At 41.5% G+C, this 19,174-nt stretch overlaps 1 protein-coding gene across 1 annotated transcript in view; it reads right to left on the reverse strand.

Moving 5' to 3' along the window:
- Positions 1-18,259, reverse strand: part of AUTS2 (activator of transcription and developmental regulator AUTS2) — a 39,098-nt gene extending 20,839 nt beyond the window's left edge. Inside the window, exons 1-6 of the mRNA XM_044675616.1 lie at positions 18,166-18,259; positions 16,985-17,226; positions 14,912-14,956; positions 8,589-8,684; positions 4,645-4,716; positions 3,143-3,172 (exon numbers count right to left, since the gene is read on the reverse strand). Coding sequence (XP_044531551.1) covers positions 3,143-3,172; positions 4,645-4,716; positions 8,589-8,684; positions 14,912-14,956; positions 16,985-17,226; positions 18,166-18,259 — 579 coding nt within the window. The remainder of the gene's footprint in view (positions 1-3,142; positions 3,173-4,644; positions 4,717-8,588; positions 8,685-14,911; positions 14,957-16,984; positions 17,227-18,165) is intronic.
- Positions 18,260-19,174: the final 915 nt, after the last annotated feature.

Here is a 19,174-nt window from a genome sequence, read left to right on the forward strand (position 1 = left end):
AGTAGTGTCTGTGAACCAAGGCTAAGCCAGAGAATACAAAGCCTTAAACAAATCCCCCCACCCCCCCTTTTTTTTCTATTAAGGAAGTAAAAAGACAGCCACCATATTGATAATAAAACTCAGTTTTCCCTTTAATTCCAGTGTCTTCCCTCAGTTATCATCTATGTATCTCCTGTTTGTATATAACTATTTGCACATCATCTCCCACTTTGGACTGTGAGTTCCTTGAGAGCTGGGGCCATCTTTGTTTTCTTTATATCTCTAGAATTTTGTAGTATCCAGGATGTAGTAGGTTAATGAGTCAATGCCTGCTAGTTGACTACCCTTTTCTATGTCCATTTTTTTGCTGTACTATGGAAGACTTGCTTCTTACCTCTCATACCATTCCCATTATCTGGAAAGCATTCCTTTGTGTATAAACCTCTCTCTCTCTCTCTCTCCTCCCCTTCCTCCTCTCCATCTCTCTTTCCTTCTTCCCACATCTCTTTCTCTCTCTCCAGTCCCTTACAGTCTAGCTCATGGGCTAATGGGCTGCTTGGTAAATGTACTCAAGTTATTTCATGTGTGAACACTCTGCTTTCCCAGCTAGATTATGGGGCACTTGAGGCCAGGGGCGCTTTCTACTTGGGAATACCCTTTAAAGCTTCTCAGAAACAGCACTGCCCATGAGAGATGCTTCCTGAAAGTTAACTGGCTGCCAATGTCAGGAGTCTGCCCTCCATCTTTTTTAACAGCCGAAGCTTCTGGTTTCCATGGCAGGGCAATATTTTTGGAATTGTGTCCTGAGGTCCAAGTCTTCTCGTGTTTTTAGCTTCTAATTCTTAATTGAAGTCCCCAGTACCTCTCCACGAACAAAGAGAACAAATCGACACTGACATCCTGACCCCCTGGGGAAGACTGAATATTCTCCTCTCCTCCTCCATTGCCCCAATCAATTTGTCCACCTAATCATGTGCAACGAGAATGGGATGAGAATATAAAAAAGCACATCCCACCGAAAGTCTGCCCACCCAAGAGTTCTGCTGGCCAGGCACTTATTTTTTCAAATTATGGAAGCCTGAGTAAGTTAAGAATCTGGGTCTATTTTTTCCTTCTTTATAAATCAAGGAGGCTAGATGGTATGATCATCTCTAAGATGCCTAATTAAAAAAGCTTGATTTTGCAAGAAAGGTATAAAATAAAGCTTGGCAATATATAAATATTTAATATGCATTGTCAATCAGGGCCCATCAATATTTCTATAGAATTTAGCATCCTAGAACTGTGGCATTCATAGACCTTGAACTGGAAGGGCCCTCGGAGGCCTAGTGTTACCCCTTCCTTTAACAGAGGAAGAAAAGGGCACCCAAGTGGAAGAAATTTATTGAAGGTTTCATACAGGTAGAAAACAACAGGTCAATGAATTTTGGCCACCAGTGCTGATAGCAAAGCCATATACTATAAAGCTAAATTAGTCAGGATAGACTTTGTCTGGACCAAATAAAGGGCCGAATATGTATTTTTAAAAAATCTTTACCTTCCATCTCAGAATCAATACTGTATATCAATTCTCAGGCAGAAGAGTGGTAAAGGCTAGGTGATGCACAAATTTGAACCCAGGACTTCCCATCTCTAGGCCCAGCTCTCAATCCATGGAGCCACCTTAGCTGCTCCCTGAATAAATACTTAATGACTAATTGGAGTTAAGTGTCCAAAAAGCAAGCAATACATAGAGACTGATTTCAATTTTCCTCTGGCAAAGTTAAATTAAATCTTCAATCTACAGTTTTGGGGGACTGGGGGGGGGGGGGGGGGGATTCTTTTTTTAAAAGCTGTTTTCCTCCATCAGAGGCAGCATAGAATCTGGGTTCCAATTTTACTTTCTCTAGAACAATCTGGCTGTGGGATCCTGGGCAAAACTTCTTGTTTTTTTCAAACCTTGAACCTTCCATCTTAGAATCAATACTGTGTATTGGTTCGAAGGCAGAAGAGTGGTCAGGGCTAGGCAGTGGAGGTCAAGTGACTTGCTGGGCTAGTCTTCTCACATCTCACTGCTCCAGGCAACTCTTCAAGAATCTAAGTAGCCCATTGAGGGACTTATGAGAAAGAAAACCAGCCCCATTCAGAGGAAGAAGTGCAGGAGGAGAAACACAGAAGAAAAACAACTGCTTGAACACATGGGCTGATGGGGATATTATTGGGGATGTATAGACACTAAATGATAACTCTAGTCCAACTATCAATATGGGGTTAAGTCTTGATCAAGGATACATGTAAAAGCCAGTGGAATTGTGTGTCGGCTAAGGGGGGTTAGGGGGGTTTGGGAAGAGGGAAAGAACATGAAATATGTAACTAGGAGAAAATATTTAAAATTTTAAAAAAAGAATCTAAGTAGCCAAGAAAATTATACTTTGGTCTCAAAGGGAGCATCACTCCTGGAAGCTCCCTTTATCAAAGGTCTAGCCCTTACCCCTCGCCCAACCTTATTTATGCCCTGGGCAGTTGGGAAGCAGCAAAAGGAACTGCAGGAATCCTCTCTCCCTGGGTTCTTCTCTTCAATATTTGTTCAAGGGGCTAACAAAAGCAACTAGTTCTGGAAGCAGGTTTTAGGGGGACCCCAAAAGGAAATCTCTAAATGGGATAAGCCTTCAGAAAGTCAAGAGAAGACTGAAGCTGAAACAGCTGAGGACAGTGGTCCCCCCCTTGGCTTGGAGTTAAAAGCCAGAGAATGTTAGAACTGAGAAACGGTCCTTGTTTTCACAAGTGATAAATGGGGGTTTGGGGGTTCAGCCCCAGTCCAATCCTCTTTGCTTGGGAGATTGAGAAAGGAACTTTGGGGTGCTTTGGGGGAAGGAGTTCTTGTCCATCAGGGCTCACCACTGGGCATCTCCATAGAGAGAGATGGAGGTGGGTAAGGAGGAGTCCCCTGACTCCCCAAGACTGTTCCAGCCTGGTACCGATTCTAATCTCTGTCTTTAAGGAAACGGCACTGACAACAAGGACAGTGTAGACGCCTAAAATGATACAAGCTGAGGAATCCACCCCCCCACGGTCCCCAGCCACCGGCATGGACAGACCACCTTCTTTAGAACAGATCTGTGTTTCTTAGCCCCCCGGGATCGGAGCGGAGGCAGAGAAAAAGCATTTCTAGAAGACGCCTTACCCTTAACATTGGCCTGAACGGATCTGTCAACTGTGAAGAGAAAATGACAATTTGGTTACATGCCTGTCACTCAAACAATTGCTCTAATTAACAAATTTGTATTGCTTCATTAGGAGAGGAAATTAAAATGTTAGAATTTTACTTTTAAATGAAGCCCTTTTGGAGAATAATTAGCCCATTTTCACAGTATCGGGATAACTAAGTGCCCGGCTTCCCCTCCCCCAGCCCACCCCACGAGCCGGGAGCCCCAGTACCCAACACCAGGCTAGAGCAGAGCAAGTGGAGGAAAGTCTGCTGAAATCCCCTTCGACAGGATAGCAAACCTCCCTGCAACCCACACCAAAGGCTTCCTGGGCTCAGAGGAGACACAGAGGCTGCTGGGCTCTAGGCTCGGGGACCGGGTACCTCGGTCTGGCCAGCATGACCATGGCTCAAAAGAGAAGCACACGGGAGAGGATCCAGCCAAGGCTCAGAGAGCTCTGAAAGACCATCACTAAAGGACCGAGATTTTGAACTAGAGGCGACTTGACTGGCCACTGAGCTCTCAGCCTCCCACTTTAAATTCCTAGCTAAACGGGAACTTGACTAAAAAAAAATCTGAAGAGCTAAGACTAAAACACAGGAGTAGCGATATTTAGAAATTGGAGTCATTTCCAACACCAGTCACTGACTTTCTTTTGTCTGTTAAATTAAAAAATGTCATTGGGAGAAAAGGGACAACATTTTTTTTAAAAAGTAATCATTTATGAACATATAATAATTATATATTAAATTATATTTCTATATAATATTAAATTATATATATTAAAAGCCCTCTAAGTAGCCAATGACTCACCAATATATCGATAATATTATTATATCATTTTCCCTGGGGAAGGGCAGGGAGGAAGATGCCTTTTTTGACCTCAGAAAAACAGGGCATGGTTATCAGCCTCATATAAAGACTTTTGGATTTCTGGGACAAGCTGAATATTTCCTGATGTTTAGTGAGGCCAATATTAAAACACTGGATTACAGTTTTAGAGATGGAAAAAGTCATCAGAGGCTAGTTAGTACAACCCCTTCGTTTTACATAGGAGGAAACTGGAGTCTAGAGATGAGATGACTTGCTCAAGGTTGTCCCCTGATAACTGTCAAAGATGCGATTTGAACTCAGGACCTCTGACTCTGAATCCAGTGTTGCTTCTAACTATTCAGATGATTTCTCTGTTTGAGGCATCATATGAGGATTTTTTTTTTTTTTTTGGAGAGGCAAGTGACGTGAAGGGGGAATTTAGAAAAAAAAAAAGTCAAGCAACTCCTGACCCAGGAAGATGCTACAGAGAAAGAAGCAGATGAGGACAGCCCCTCTTTCTCCCAGAAGAAACTACTTTCTCCCATTGTACTTCCTGCAAAAGTGACCCAGGTGGCTATTACGGTAATAGACATTTTCTTGCTGGGACTGAAATGGATGATAAAAAGAACATTTTTCTCTGAGTACATGCAGGTGCCTCTGAACCTACCCGTGGGTCTTTCTGTAGTAGAGTGTGGGGGACTGTCCCAGGTCGAGCAGCAACATCGATAGGATTGGACGTCTACAAATGTCACCAAAAAATGAGAATCAGACAAGATTTTTCTCTGAATTTTATACAGAATGGTTTTCCATGCTGAAAAAAAACCTCAATCTTTTTTTACCTTAGTTTTTTCCATACTTATCAATGTGAATCATTTTATTCATTTTAAGATGTGATTAAATACTTACTGAGTAAAGTTAGTTTCTTACCAACTAAATCATTTTTGAGGGCCCTTCTATGTTTGCTTTATTTCAAGGAAATTCGCCAGACACTGCCTTCTCGGAGGCCGGCATGAAACCAAATTTGGAAGCACAATGATGTGACCCAATTTAATGAAATGCTAATCACAGAATGCTAGGATCATGGAGTTACCCCAGGTCCAATCCCCTCCCTTAATGGGGAAACTGAGAGTGGTAAATACTTGCCCAGTGTTGGAAGCAGGATCTGAACCTAGCATAATTCAGTCATTTGACCTCAAATTGATGACCTGACAATTTAAAGCTGAAATTGTTTTTCCTCCTTAGCTAATCGCTAGACAGTATTGCTTTCCTTAATGTATCAGCTTCTTTCTTGCCTTCTTTCTTTCTTTTTTTTTTTTTGCCTCATCACCAAAATAAATACAAGAAACGCCTAAACGAGCATTAGAACAATTTACGATATCAGGTGTCTCTCATCAGAGAACCTCAGTGTTTCAGAGACATTTAGAGAGCTAACGTTCTGAATTTTAACTGGCATACAACAGCCAGGATTCACACACACGGGAATCACTCATTAGCAATGGTGGAAATGAGACAAGAGAACTGAGTCTGGGGACCTCCCAGCTCGATCATTAAATAGTATATAAATGATTTAAAAGTAATTCAACTTCCTGAGTAAATCATTTCCATTCCTGCCATTACTCATAAATAACTCTAATAATCCTTGTCATCTCTCTAGCACTCTTCTGGAAGAAGACACACTCTCTACCCCCTCTCACCCCGAAACACTGCCCAATTTCCTTTGTAATGGCAGCAGGGATGGGGAAGGAAGAATTGAAGATATAAAGAATGATATCCTTAGGATGAAATGATCAGAATAGTAATAGTTAGCTTTTATAAAACGCTTTGTTAAACAGGTTTTTAAAGTGTTTTACAAAAGTTCTCTCATTCTACACTTAGGACAACCCTGTAGGCTAGATGCAATTATTATCATCTCTTCATTCCTTCATCCCCAATTATTATCATCACACTGAAGCTGAGTGAGGTTAATGACTTGCCCAGGGTCCCTGGGCTAATAAGAATCCCTGGCAAAATTCAAATTCAAGTCTTTCTGACTCCAAATCTATTCTTCTAATGAACTGGAGTGTCTGGATACATCTTTTGAACATCACATGGTATCTTTGTCTCCACTGGAGGAAATGAACTGGTCTGGAAAAAGTAGCCCCTAAGTCTGGGTACAGAATCTTCCTACAAGGGAGAAGAGGGAGTGTTGGAGAGAGGGTGGGGGGAGGATTAAAAAAAAAAAATAAAGAAATCAGCTGCAGCCCAACTAACAATTAAGCTACAGAGTTGTTAACAGCCTGATTAGCATACATATGAAGAACTCCACTAATGAACTGCAATCTACATATTCAATCAGTAAGAAGGTCTAGAAGGACCTATTTCAACACCAGGAGAGACACTTCCTTGCACAGATGTAGTTTTCGGTGCGATTGGATAATTGTAAGTGAGGGAAAAGAGGAGAAAAAAGGACTAATTTATTAAATGACCTAGTACTCTGTTTAGGGACATACGTGTGAGGGGGATGTTGCTGCTACCTAGAGAGGAGACTGAGGCATTGGGGTAGCCAAGAGTGGTGTCAGGGAGCACGTTTTGGGGGTGGGATATAGGGCATGGTCAGTGAGGCAAACTCCAATCACTTAATCAGCTGGGTCAGCAAAACTCTGATCTTGGAAAAGCAGCCTTCTGGAAGGAGTGTTACTTTGGAAATAAGAGTCTCATTAGCTGTCCCTTTCATCTCTTTCCATGTTTCAAAATTTTAGGACAATCTGCTTTTTGGAAATCTCCAGATCAAGAATTGAGAGGGATGTCATTGGTCATCGAGGACATATTTACTAATGAGGAAACAGAAGGGGTGACTGGTCCAAGGTCAACCAGGTAGTGATGACCTGATGTGTGTGCTCAAATTCTGGGATAAAGTTATGGAATATGGCAGCCCAGAAGGCAAAATTGGCTATTGGAGTCAGAAATACCAGAATCTGGATCTTGCCTCAGACACACTTACTTATGATCTTGGCAAGTCATTTAATGTTAGTTTGCCTCAGTTTTCTCATCCATAAAAGAAGGGGGCTGGACATGATGACCTTTGTCAAGATTTCTTGCATTTGCAATATTACCCTAGGCAAGCCTGTCAGTTGGCATGTGGGTGGAAGAAACTAAGGCAAACAGTTGTTGAGGTGTTCTAGGGATATCTCTAACCACTAGGCTACTCTAAACTAATTCCTGCCCATGTTCCACAACCCACCTCCCTTCAATCCCTTCCCAGGGACCCCAAGGGGAAGTTAGGGGTAGCTGGGTGTCTGGGTGAGGTCAAGGAAATCTGAACCCCAAGGTTGGGTTTGCAGGGCCTTAAATAGTCACAGACCAACTGTCAGTTGGCAAGTGGGTGGTACCTGCCAGGCCAGAGTTCCATAATGCTAACTGACAGGCTTGCCTAGGGTAATATTGCAAATGCAAGAAATCTTGCATTACACCTCTCAGATCCCTTCCAACTCTAATTTTAGGATTCTAGTATCCGTGGGATTCCTCATCCTTTGGGTTACCAAGGAATAGAGGGAAGAGGAGGAAAAACAAACTAAACAAGAAAAACACAAACAAAATTCACTCTTTTAAAAGCTGATAATGGCAGTCAACACAATGCTGTTGTGTTGGTTTAAGGAAAGGGTTTAAAAAAAAAAAAGAAACAGTGAGGTTGATGAAGTGAAGGATAGATAGTTACTGCTTCATTAAAGGTAGAAAACAAAAATAAGAGAATGTGTTGTTAAAACAAAGTTCTTGATACTTTTAAGAGAAATAGAAAGTCATTATAATGGAGTGATAGAAAGTCAAGGCTGGGCATTTTCTGTAGGTACCGCTATCTAATGGGCTAATTATTTTTTAAAAATCCAGCAATAGCCATCTCCAAGCACCATCTTCCTCAAGAACGTTCTGGAATTTCTCTAGTGTCCTTCCTTCCTCCAAACTATCTCCTATATCTCTTAAGATTCATATGTACCCTTTGGCCTATTAGAATGTAAGTTCCTGAAGGACAGCACCTCATTCTTTTTTTATCTTGGTGTAGCCAGCAATTAGCACCTAGTAGGCACTTAATAATCTTCTTCAAGGCACAAGCTATTTTTTTAAAATATCTTTGTATCTATAGTAGTTTTTTTTTTTTATCATTTTATGCAGTATTTTTTAAAAATGTTTTTGTATTTGTATCTACAGTACCTGGCACATAGTGGAAACATATATTCATTAATTAGTTGCTTAACAGAATTTAAGGTCCTTGAGGGAAGGTTCTGCTTTGTTTTTATATTCCAAGTACCTGGCACATAATAGGAGCTTTAAAAAAATTATTACTGATTTTTGTGGGGAACTGATTGGACTTTTTATCAGGAATTTCTCATGAGAAGCTAAGTGCCATGATGTTTATAGAAGATCTATTTTAGAGACTATTGTATCCTACCCCACACCAAAGTCAAGTAGTTATAAAATTTTATGAGTTTAAGACTTATGCCTGGGTCTATGCTGGCCAGATGTGAACAATGTATTTGTATCCAGGCCCTAGCTACAAGAAGAAGGGTCAAAAAACCAGCCTGCCTCCAGACTTTGATGGGAATCTATTGTGTGTATGCTTATAAATTGGTTTCTTACCTTAGGCTGAAATGCTCCTTGCAGGGATCCAAAGGGACCAGTAGGCGGGATCATAGGGGGAATGCCCGAGACAGCAGGAGGATATGAATGAAACAGCTACAAACCAAAGACAAGGGGGGGAAAAAAGAGAAGAGATTTGAAGAGAAGGTTTGCCCAAGCCAACTAATCTCCTCAAACCCTCTTCCCACACACATGGAGAATGACTTATACCATTAGCAAACTAGTCATCTTGGTTCAGTGCCGTTAGCCAAAGAAGCCCATGGAATGAGCACACAGATGTACCATGAATGTTTAACTTTAACAAGTTAAAAGTAGTTCAGAATTAATCAGCCAACAAATGATGTCCCGGATGAGGCCATCATTATGAAGGGAGCTTTTCTAATTATTAATTGTTAAATTGGATACAAGTCCTAAATGGTTAGAGATGTTAATGCATATCAAAAGTGGGGAGGGGGTACTGAGCTAAATAAGATGCCCAGAAAATTACAAGTTAATTAAAAAAAAAAAAAGCAAGCAAGAAGTAAGTCTTTATGAGTTCTAGGATTTTATACCATTAAAACTCAATTAGTACTTTAGATTTTTAATAGTTTCTCTAGGAAATGAGAAAATATTCACAATTCTTGCTTCATTAGCTTATTCTGGTGGAGTATCTGTCACTGAGGACAATTTAATTTCCTAAGATGATGATAAATATTTCTGGAAGAAACACAGCTACTATAGTTGGTTGTTTGTTTTTAAATGAAGTCCACCCATTCTCCAAGAAGATGGAAGCCAGTAGGAGAAGGGAGGTTTGCCCCTACAAAATACAGGCCTAAAAAAAAAAAATCTGATTTCTCGATATTGCTTTTGTTTTCAAGAGTTTCAGGCATCAAAGGCATTTCTGTGTCAGTGTGCAAAGCTTATCTTCTTTGTAGGATTTAGAGGTTGGAGGAGGCCTTAGGCAGCCATCTAAGTCAAAGCCCTTCCTTTTTCAAAAGAGGAAATGTTAAGAGATTTGCTGTCTCCAAGCACCGCCTTGTTCCCTCCATGATGCCTATCCAGGATTCCCCCTCGACTTGTGCCCTCCTTCCCCAGCTAGGTCCTGTTTAACTGCTTGATATTTATTCCATATATATGTATATTTTGTGTTCTCCATTAGAGTATAACCTCCCTGGTGGCAAGGGCTGTCCCTTTGTATCCTCAAGAGCTTAGCCCAGTGCCTGGTACACAGCAGACACTTAATAAAGGCTTGTTTCTTGAATTGATTTCTGTTATAGCCGGCTGCTTCCAAACCACACTGGATCAATTCTAAAAGCTGCCCATTCATTGGCAAAGGGTACTAAAGAAAAGTCATTGGTCTGACAAAGTGGTCAAGGACAAGAGCGCCAGAGACCATTTACATGGTATTGAGACAGATTCTTTAATGAATGGCTTATTCAGAGAGCCGACAGGGCCAAGGTAAAACAGCCAAGGAGCCCAGAATAAGAACACAGTGGACTAGGTTATCAGTACTAATTCCAGATAGCTCTACTACTGACTAGCTGTATGACTTTGGCCAAGTCACTTAACTTCTTCTGTTTGGCATCTTCCTACCTTTGCCATTTTCTTATCTCTTTTTCCCCTTCATGAACTATGGAAGCCATTTCCCTGGCCCTCCTTATAGCTTCTCCAACAAGACACTCCATCTTCTCATCTCCTTGCCTGGCTCCCTCAGCTCTGCTTCATAAGAACTTACTACACTTAACAGGTACCATTAAAATGATTTTTCAAAAAAAATTTTATTAAAAAACGTTTTTCTAGGGGCAGCTGGGTAGCTCAGTGGATTGAGAACCAGGCCTAGAGACGGGAGGTCCTAGGTTCAAATCTGGCCTCAGACACTTCCCAGCTGTGTGACCCTGGGCAAGTCACTTGACCCCCATTGCCTACCCTTACCGCTCTTCTGCCTTGGAGCCAATACACAGTATTGACTCCAAGACGGAAGGTAAGGGTTTAAAAAAAAAAAAAAAAAAAAAAAAACAAACAAACAAACAAACAAAAAAAGTTTTTCTTGATTTTCAGAGCAAAAACATGGAATGGATAAAAGGAACTTAGTTTCCCTCAAAGCCCATTTTCTAAGGGGGCAGCTGGGCAGCTCAGTGGATTGAGAACCAGGCCTAGAGATGGGAGGTCCTAGGTTCAGATCTGACCTCAGACACTTCCCAGCTGTGTGACCCTGGGCAAGTCACTTGACCCCCATTGCCTACCCTCACCACTCTTCTGCCTTGGAGCCAATACACAGTATTGACTCCAAGATGGAAGATGAGGGTTTAAAAAAAAAAAAAAAGCCCATCTTCTAAGTAGAAAGTCTCTTCTGGTTCCTCCAGCTGCTTATTTCAGATGCATTTCACCTATTCCATATATATGGACTATGTACCTAGTTCTATCTGGATTGTTTCTCTTCATTTGAATGGAAGCTCCCCGAGGGCAGGGGGCCTTTTGCCTTTCTTTCTATCTCCACAGTAAACATTTACGAAAGGCCTATTGGCTCACTGAGACTCAGTTGGCTCAACTACAAAACAAGGCTAACCTAGCCTAGGCTAACCTAAATACATTTGATGGGAAAACCAAATAGGATGAAATTGTCTATGGAGCGCTCTGCAAACTCTGAAGTCTAGTATCGGTTCGGTGTGAGGGATGGTGACGGTTATTTATTTCAGAAAGAAAGAGAGTAAAATAGAAAATATTTGGGGGGAAATGAATGCTTTCGTTCCAGATACTTGGTCAAAGGCCTCCTTAGACTTTTAACTTTCTCCTCCTTCCTCCTGCCTTGTGTTATATAACCTGTAAAAAATGCATGATAATTGAGGTCTCATATTAATAATTCATTTCCATATGTTGGCTGTTTCCAGGCAATTATTGAAACATTGCGAGCTTGCCATTTCCCCCCCCATTTTCAGGGCACGTACCTTCTCTATCTCTTTTTTATTTCATTCTGTCTCGCTCTCTTCAATGAGGCAGCAAACTTTGCATCCTAATTGATATGGAACTAAATCCACTTAAACAGTGATTGGGAACCAAGTGCCCTCATTTAAAACAACTTTTAAGTCGAAAATGGTGTTTTAGATGCTCGAGTGTATTGCATCTAATTCCCCTCGTAATGCCCTAATCCCCCAAAGCGGGAGGGAAATTGAAGCACTGCGTAGAGTTAGCCCATATAGAGTTTATAATATGAAATAACTTCCCCACTGTACATTGTAAGAAGCAAGACAATTAAATGCATGTCACCCTAAAACAGGCACATTTCTTTTTAAATGACTGCATTTATAGGAGGCCTTATTTATTTTTAAAAAGATGTTTTCAAGAAGTTTTTCATCCACACTCTTCTGTTATTGCTCCCCTCAGAATATAGCTAATTATCCTGCCTTATTCCACACAGCCCTCTCCTCCCCAAGCCCCCGCTGCCAAATTTCTACCAATAAAATGCTTTCTCTGTGGACACCTAAAGTCTGCAAGACAACCAGATCAGTAAGGAGCATCCTTTTTGCTTTAACGGCTTCAGAGATAAGAATCTAGAATTCCTCAAGAAATGAAGGAGGGACCCAAGAAATCCATGGTGGTGGTGGTGGTGGGGCTCCCTCCCTGCTTCTAAATCCCATCTCGGCAGTTGTTGCAGTAGACATAGATTTGGAGATGGAAGGGACCTTAAAGGACACCGAATCCAAACTCCTCATTTTATAGATGAGGAAACTGAGGCACTGGGAAAGGAAGTGGCATCAAATCAGAAATACGAACCTAGAAGGGGAGATCAGGTAGCAGTGAGTTCAACCTTCTCATTTTATAAACAAGACCCAGAAATTGTGACTTGCCCAAGGTCACAGCTAGTAAATATTGGAGGTGGGACTTAAATCTAGGTTTTCTTGACTCTTTTATAAAGAGTATCTTATCCCACTCCGTCATGCTGCTCCTCAATTGCAGTAGCATCCCTCTCTTAACTAACCTGATTTGCATTTATTCTCTTTATATTACGCACACATACACACGCACACACACAGAGACAAATGCACAGGTTTTGTCTTCTACTTAAGACTAGGGATTGTTTCCTTTCTTATACCTGTATCTCTGGCTCCCACATCAGTGCCAGGAACATAACAATCCTAACTCTAATAACAGACCTTTAATAACTGTTTATTGATGACTTTTTCTTCTCTATAGATTATCTTATTATCCAGATCTCAGTTTTGATCAATCACAGATTTCATAGCTGGAAGGGGCCTTCGAAGTCATGCAGCCAAATTTCTTTTTATTTATTTTAAGGACAAAGAAACAGAAGCCCAAACAGGTAAATGGACTTATACAGAGTCACACACAGATAGTAAGCAGGATCACGGCATAGCAGTTTTTGAGCTAGAAAGGAACCATTTCCTCCTTGTTTTATAGGAGAAAATTCATTAAAATGCTTAGAGCAAAATAAATAGAGAAGGTTGGATTCTAGGGGTGCCAGGGAAGGCTCCTAAAAGAGTTTACAAAGGCAGATTCAGAAAGACCCAAAAGGAAAGGATAAGTTTGTAGTCCTCTCTTGTTAAGGTCTGCTTTCTCTCACCATCGTAGAATATTAAAGGCCAAGCACAATCGAGAGATTTTGATCATTAAGGTGTAAGGAATTTTCTAAATTTGGCTTGGTGGTAACTCTGAATGAAGCATTAGGCTTGGAATCAGGTAGACCTGAATCCAAATCCAGCCTCAGATACTTAACCATGTGACCCTCCTCTCCTTCCCAGGTAAGTCATTTATAACCACTATGCCTCAATTTCTTCATCTGTAAAATAGGGATAATAATGGAATTATTAGTCATGTGGTCTTCCCACCTTGGGCAAGTTGGTGAGCCTGTTTGCCTCAATTTTCCCATTTGTAAAGTAGGGATGCACCTTGGGTAAGTCACTTAGCCTGTTTGCCTCAATTTTCTCCTTTGTAAAATGGGGATAATAAGAGAAATTATTAGCCACGTGACCCCTCCTTGGGCAAGTCACTTAACCTTTCTGCCTCAATTTTCTCATCTGTAAAATGGGGACGATCATGGTACCCACATCCTAGAATTGTATTGAAGATAAAATAAGGCATTTGTAAAGTTCTTAACAAACCTTAGCGTAAAAAGAATGCTAGGTATTCTTATTTCTAATTCATAAAGGACTGTCCTAAGCTCATTTCCAAATATTCAGGGTAAATTTTTATTATTAATTCCATCTATCAAACACTGCTTCATCTACTGTCAGTCTAGATAAGTATCCCTGAATTAACAAGCTTGGCTCCCTATTAAAAAATGCATGTATTTGTAGCAAGAGATACTAAGAGCAAAAATAAAATAATATTTGAAAACAGCAAATCAAAACAGCCATAAGCACAGAGCATGGTTTTTTTTTTTTTTTTGGGGGGGGGGGGGGGAAGGGATTAGAGCCCCATTTCAAAGCAAAAGAAAGGATAGAGACAAGCAACTTGCATACTTTTCAGATAAGACCCAATGCAGTATTCATCCTTTAATCAAAACATCATGATTAGATGCTCAAATTCCTCATCCCCAACTCAATCCTTCGGAGGTCACAAATTCTGTAACTGAGGCAGATGTCAAGTCGTGTCTCCGACCATATGCCTGAACACAGAACAAATTCCCCTTTCTCTCCAGTGTCATTCACTTATAAAAGACCCTTTGTTTTAGCCAACAATAACATTCTTCGTATTTCCCTTTTCTAAACAATGCTTTAACATCCAATTACTAGGGGAACCACTTCCTATAGTTGTTCCATGCAAGAGCTCTCGACATTCGGCCAAAAAGAGATGAGAAATGACTTCTGGAAAAGGCTTAAGCATGGGGCGCACTGGAGACTTTGCATTTGGCAGAAAGAGTTCATAGCGAACACCTGAAGGGCCCGTGTCAATCCAATTCCCAGTTTCCTATAAATAAATCCAATCCGGTGATTTCCGATCTTGCCCAAGTCATGGCCGATTTAAAGATTTACCCCATTTTTCACACAGGAGATGAGTCTGACCTTTTGCGTTTGCCTGGCCTTGCTTGGAAGCCCCCCATGATCTTTTGATTCAGAGCTGATACTGCATCTTTTCCCCCCCAAACAAAGCACCAGGGAAAAAAGCAAGCGAGCAACCCAAAGACCAGACACACAGACACACCGACACACAGACACACTCACACACACAAACCCCCCAACAACCCAGGAGCAGTTGTGAATGCATTCCTGGAAAGGAATGGTCAGAGAGCGTGAGCTGCTGCTGGCCACTCAGAGATGGGATGGCTTCGGTCCTAACAATGGAAACAAGCAAGGACGTTCAACATGGACACGGTAAGGTAAACTCACACTGTGACGGTAGAAGGGGTCAACTTTTGTAGGATATTTGTCAAACTGTAAAGGGATCAAAGCAAAAACTAGTTATTTTGTGTTTCTGCACTGGTGTCCAATGTCTCTTTTCCTGTCTTGGCAGTTGGATCTATTTTCTCTATCATTTATGAATCATTAAATTAAAAAAAAAAACAAAACACCTCAATAATTCCACTTTCTGATGGCTCGATTGTCTACTCCCATGAGCCTAGAAGCTCCTTCAGAACTTAGTACAGTGACCAGCACACAGTAGGCATTTAAACAGGGGTGCGCTGATAAATGTTTAACAAAGACCTCTCCCCCCCCCCCAGAAAAATACTTGCCCACGCCACCTTTAAAGTCCATTCTCCAATATTTGTTTCCTCCATCACTTTTGACAACCAACGAAATAATAAATCTAGCCCTAGTTTATAGATTTTGCCGATTTCCAAGGTGTAAATGCTCATGCTAATAAACTGGCTTTGATGAGCTTATTTGAGCTGGCTCCAGGAACCCCCTGCATTTAAAAAAAGTGTTTACTGCCTTAACTTGTTATTGTAATATGACCGTGTAACAACTGAGGGGGCAGAAAGACAGTAGCCTCAAGTCTGAGCCATTTTGGTGATTTTCTGCTCTCTCTATCTGTTTAAAAAGTAAGAAGAGACCAGACAGTTCCATGCCAAAGACAAAGGAAGGAATTCTTTGGAGAAATCCAAGAGGAAGTTTTGCCCTTCCCCACTTTCCTTCTATGGAAGAGTATGGATTCTGCTGGTCCTCGCTCAAATTAAGCTCAAGCAAAGCAGTTCTGGAAAGGCTTTTTACCTTCTCCTGATCAGCCACTAGAAAGATTCTATCATTTCCTCAAAAAAGTATTACCATCCTGGAACTGTCACTCAATCATCTCTCAATGACATGAAGGGTTGCCAAGTTCACAATTTTCCCCAACACAAGAATTCCATGGAGGGACATCGAATAAGACTTTCATTAGAACTAGAGCACACGGGCATGATTGTGAACTCAAACAAGTTTGATTAAACGGATACTGTTTTCTCATAATGTTGCATAATGTTCTTCCCAGAACCCCATTTCTAAAACCTGATAAGGAATATCTATGAAAAGTGATCCTGTTTTCTTGTTTTTTTTTTTTTTTTTAAGCCTAATTCAATTTTGCAGAGAAAAAAAAAAGCCTTGGAAAAATAACCTAAGAGGAAACTTGTATGAAACACCACTTTGTTCCTGAATTTGGGCATTTCCCATTGTCTGTAACAGCCCCCGAAGTAATTACATGGTAAAAAGTAATGGAAAGCACACACGTTCATTTTAATACAAGCAGATACAAGTAGGTTTTTCTGACTGGCTAGATTAAAGGCTTGCAGTAGGTAGCTCTGGGTTTTTTCCTTCTATTCCCTAAGAGTTAAAGCGGACAAAATCAAAGTGGCCGGGCTCGATCGCTCATGGAAGATGAGAAGATGTCTTGCTTTGTGGAAGCTTTGTCTCCGAGTAACGGTTCTGTGCCTTACTACGAAGCATCCTGCCTTGCCTGGACCACTTTCTGGTAGGGGTGAACACTGAATTAAGCACCCTCCGAGTTCTATCCATTTTCTTTACTCTTAATACGTGTCCTCGGAGTGAGAAAGAGGAAAGCAGGCATTGGAACCGTGTTCTCCCTCATCTCTCCATCCCAGACTTGCAACCGTGGCTACTCTTGGGCAATCTAAGGCCAAATGTGGGGGGTTCTTTTTAAGGCACCCCAAGTAAGGACGACCTCTCTTTCGAGAAGCTGATTGTCAAGGTGAATAGAGGCAAAAGGGGTTTTTGGAGGGGCCAGTGATCAAGAGAGTGAGGGCTGGAATAAAGCTTCTAGTTTTAAACCAAGACTCCTCTCCTTAAGAGGAAAAATTCTGTTCTCTCCTGAAAAAGAAGAGGATCAGCGATCTCAGTAGAGGCAAAGAGATCCTCCATAATCCCACTCGAACCCGTGGCCCAACCATGCGGAACCAGCACCCCCACCCAGGCCCCAGGACAAAGTGGAGAGTAGAATAGAGAATAGAGTCGCGCTCTACTTATCCTCACATTTCTGCCTGGGGTACGCACCATGGGCGGTGCTGGCGTCGGCATGATGGCTGTGGGTGGGATGGCGTGTGGGAAGGGCGTGAAGGTGTGCTGGTGCGTGTGTTGGTGTGTGTGTTGGTGCTGGTGTTGATGCTGATGAAACTCAGTCCTCAGGTAGGGTGGAGGGCCAAGGGATGCCCCGCGGTCAGCACTCTGTGAGGCCAAAAAGCGCGTGTTCAATTCCTGACGCAGGAGGTCTTGTTCTGGAAAAGAAGGCAAAGCCGACGATGAAGGACATCTTGCTTCTGGACCTCCCCCAGATCAGACCAAGTTCTTTAAGGGCGGAGGCTAGTTTTGGATGGTAGAAATTTAATAAAATATTTGACAATTGGTTGGTTGAGTTTCCTCTGTTTATTTCCAGCCCAAAGCCACTGGAGACAATCCTGTTGACCCTTTTTTAGGAACTAAATGTCTGCTTAAACTCTCTGTCTGGCTCAGTTTCCTCAGCTGTAAAATGGAGATAATAATAATAGCACCTACCTCCTAGGGTGGCTGTGAGGATGAAATAAAATCATATTTTGTAAAGCTCTTAGCACATACCACCAGGTGCTATATATGGGTTTATTTTTAGTCCATTTCCTCCTCTTACTTTAAATTGGTTATTGGTGCAGAGCTGTTGGTTCTGACCCCCAAAAGAAGGTGATTTGAGATTACAAAAACATTACATGGAAAAGGGGGGAAAAAAATCCTGCCACGAATCTAGATACAAGGAGTCCATTTACAGATAAGCACTTGATTGTAAGCCCCACGAGGGAAGAAATTGTTTCATGGATGTCTGTGTATCCCTAGCACTTTACTTCTACTGAGATACTGCCTGATTCATAAGCAGCCCCAGAAGGACCTGGGTTAAATATAAATATGCTTATTAATATATTTATTATTATTAAACTATATATTATATAAAATACCTATATATTTAATATTATTGTCAAATAATATTATATTTAACATCATTGTTAAATTACATATACGCATAACATATTATAATATTATAAAATATATAGATAATATAATAGTCATAAAATAATTACAATTTTTTAGAGAGTCCACTTCCCACCCCATCCTGAAGGACTAGGGCTGAAGACGCCGTCTCTGACCACTCGGGCAGTTTCAGGGCAGAGATAGCCACATCTGGTTCCTACCTGAGTAAGTGCTTCCTCCAGGGTGTCCAGGAACCTGTAGAGTCCCTGATGTCAATGGCGGAGGAGGAGGCAAAGCCGTGGGCGGGGCAAACATATTGGGGTGATGAGAGTGAGCAGGGGGCTGGAGGGTGGGTGTGAAGCTGTGGAGGGGACTGTGGCTGGGGAGAGAGAGGGGGAAGGGGGAGGCCGAAGGGTGGTGGGAGAGATGAGACTGTGGGGGCTGACTCTTCGCAGGCGTACTACTTCTGCTACTGCTGTTGGGGGAAGAAAGGAGAATATATTTTAAAAAAAGAAAAAGAAAAAAAAGCACGAACAATTTTTTTTTTTCAAACCATCATTGTGATTCCACAAAGGATACTCTACTCAGTTGCTCAACAATTTTTTCCAGGCTAAAGAACTCCTCCAAGTTCTTCCTTCTTCCCTGTTTTTCTCCTGTCTTTGAATTTCTAACTCTCATGATCATTGGTGTAGGATAGCATCCTAGTTTACAACTTGTAGTAGAAGGGATGAACAAGTTAAGTGACTTGTCTAGAGTCACAAAATCAGGGCACGTAAGAAGCAAGACGTGAATTCAGGTCTTCCTGACTGAAACCGACCATCTTTCTACCGTGGTACGCTGGCTCTAAGAAGGCTTCCTCCAAACCTAGATTCTTCTAAATAGCAACCTCAGACTTGAAAGGATGGATAAATAAAGCTGCAGTCCCAGGTCTACCTGGATGCCTTTAACACCACACAGCTGATGCTGAATTGTTTGCTGTCATGAGCTACAAATGATTCAGGACCTTAAACTAACACTAATCCTATTTTTTCCCCTATGAAATGCATACATTCGGGCTGTAGAAGGAGAAAGATTTACGTTCTATCTTCTGCAGTGACCAGTTCAAAAGGAAGAGACATTAAGGACATCATGCCTAGATAAGCCACAGACTTGATGGTCATGTGAAGAAACATGGTAGACTAGGAATTCACAGACTCTTAGCTTTGGATCCAGAAGGGTACCGTGTGGCCA

This window comes from Gracilinanus agilis, chromosome 4, assembly GCF_016433145.1.
Source record: "Gracilinanus agilis isolate LMUSP501 chromosome 4, AgileGrace, whole genome shotgun sequence".
Classification (NCBI taxonomy): domain Eukaryota; kingdom Metazoa; phylum Chordata; class Mammalia; order Didelphimorphia; family Didelphidae; genus Gracilinanus; species Gracilinanus agilis.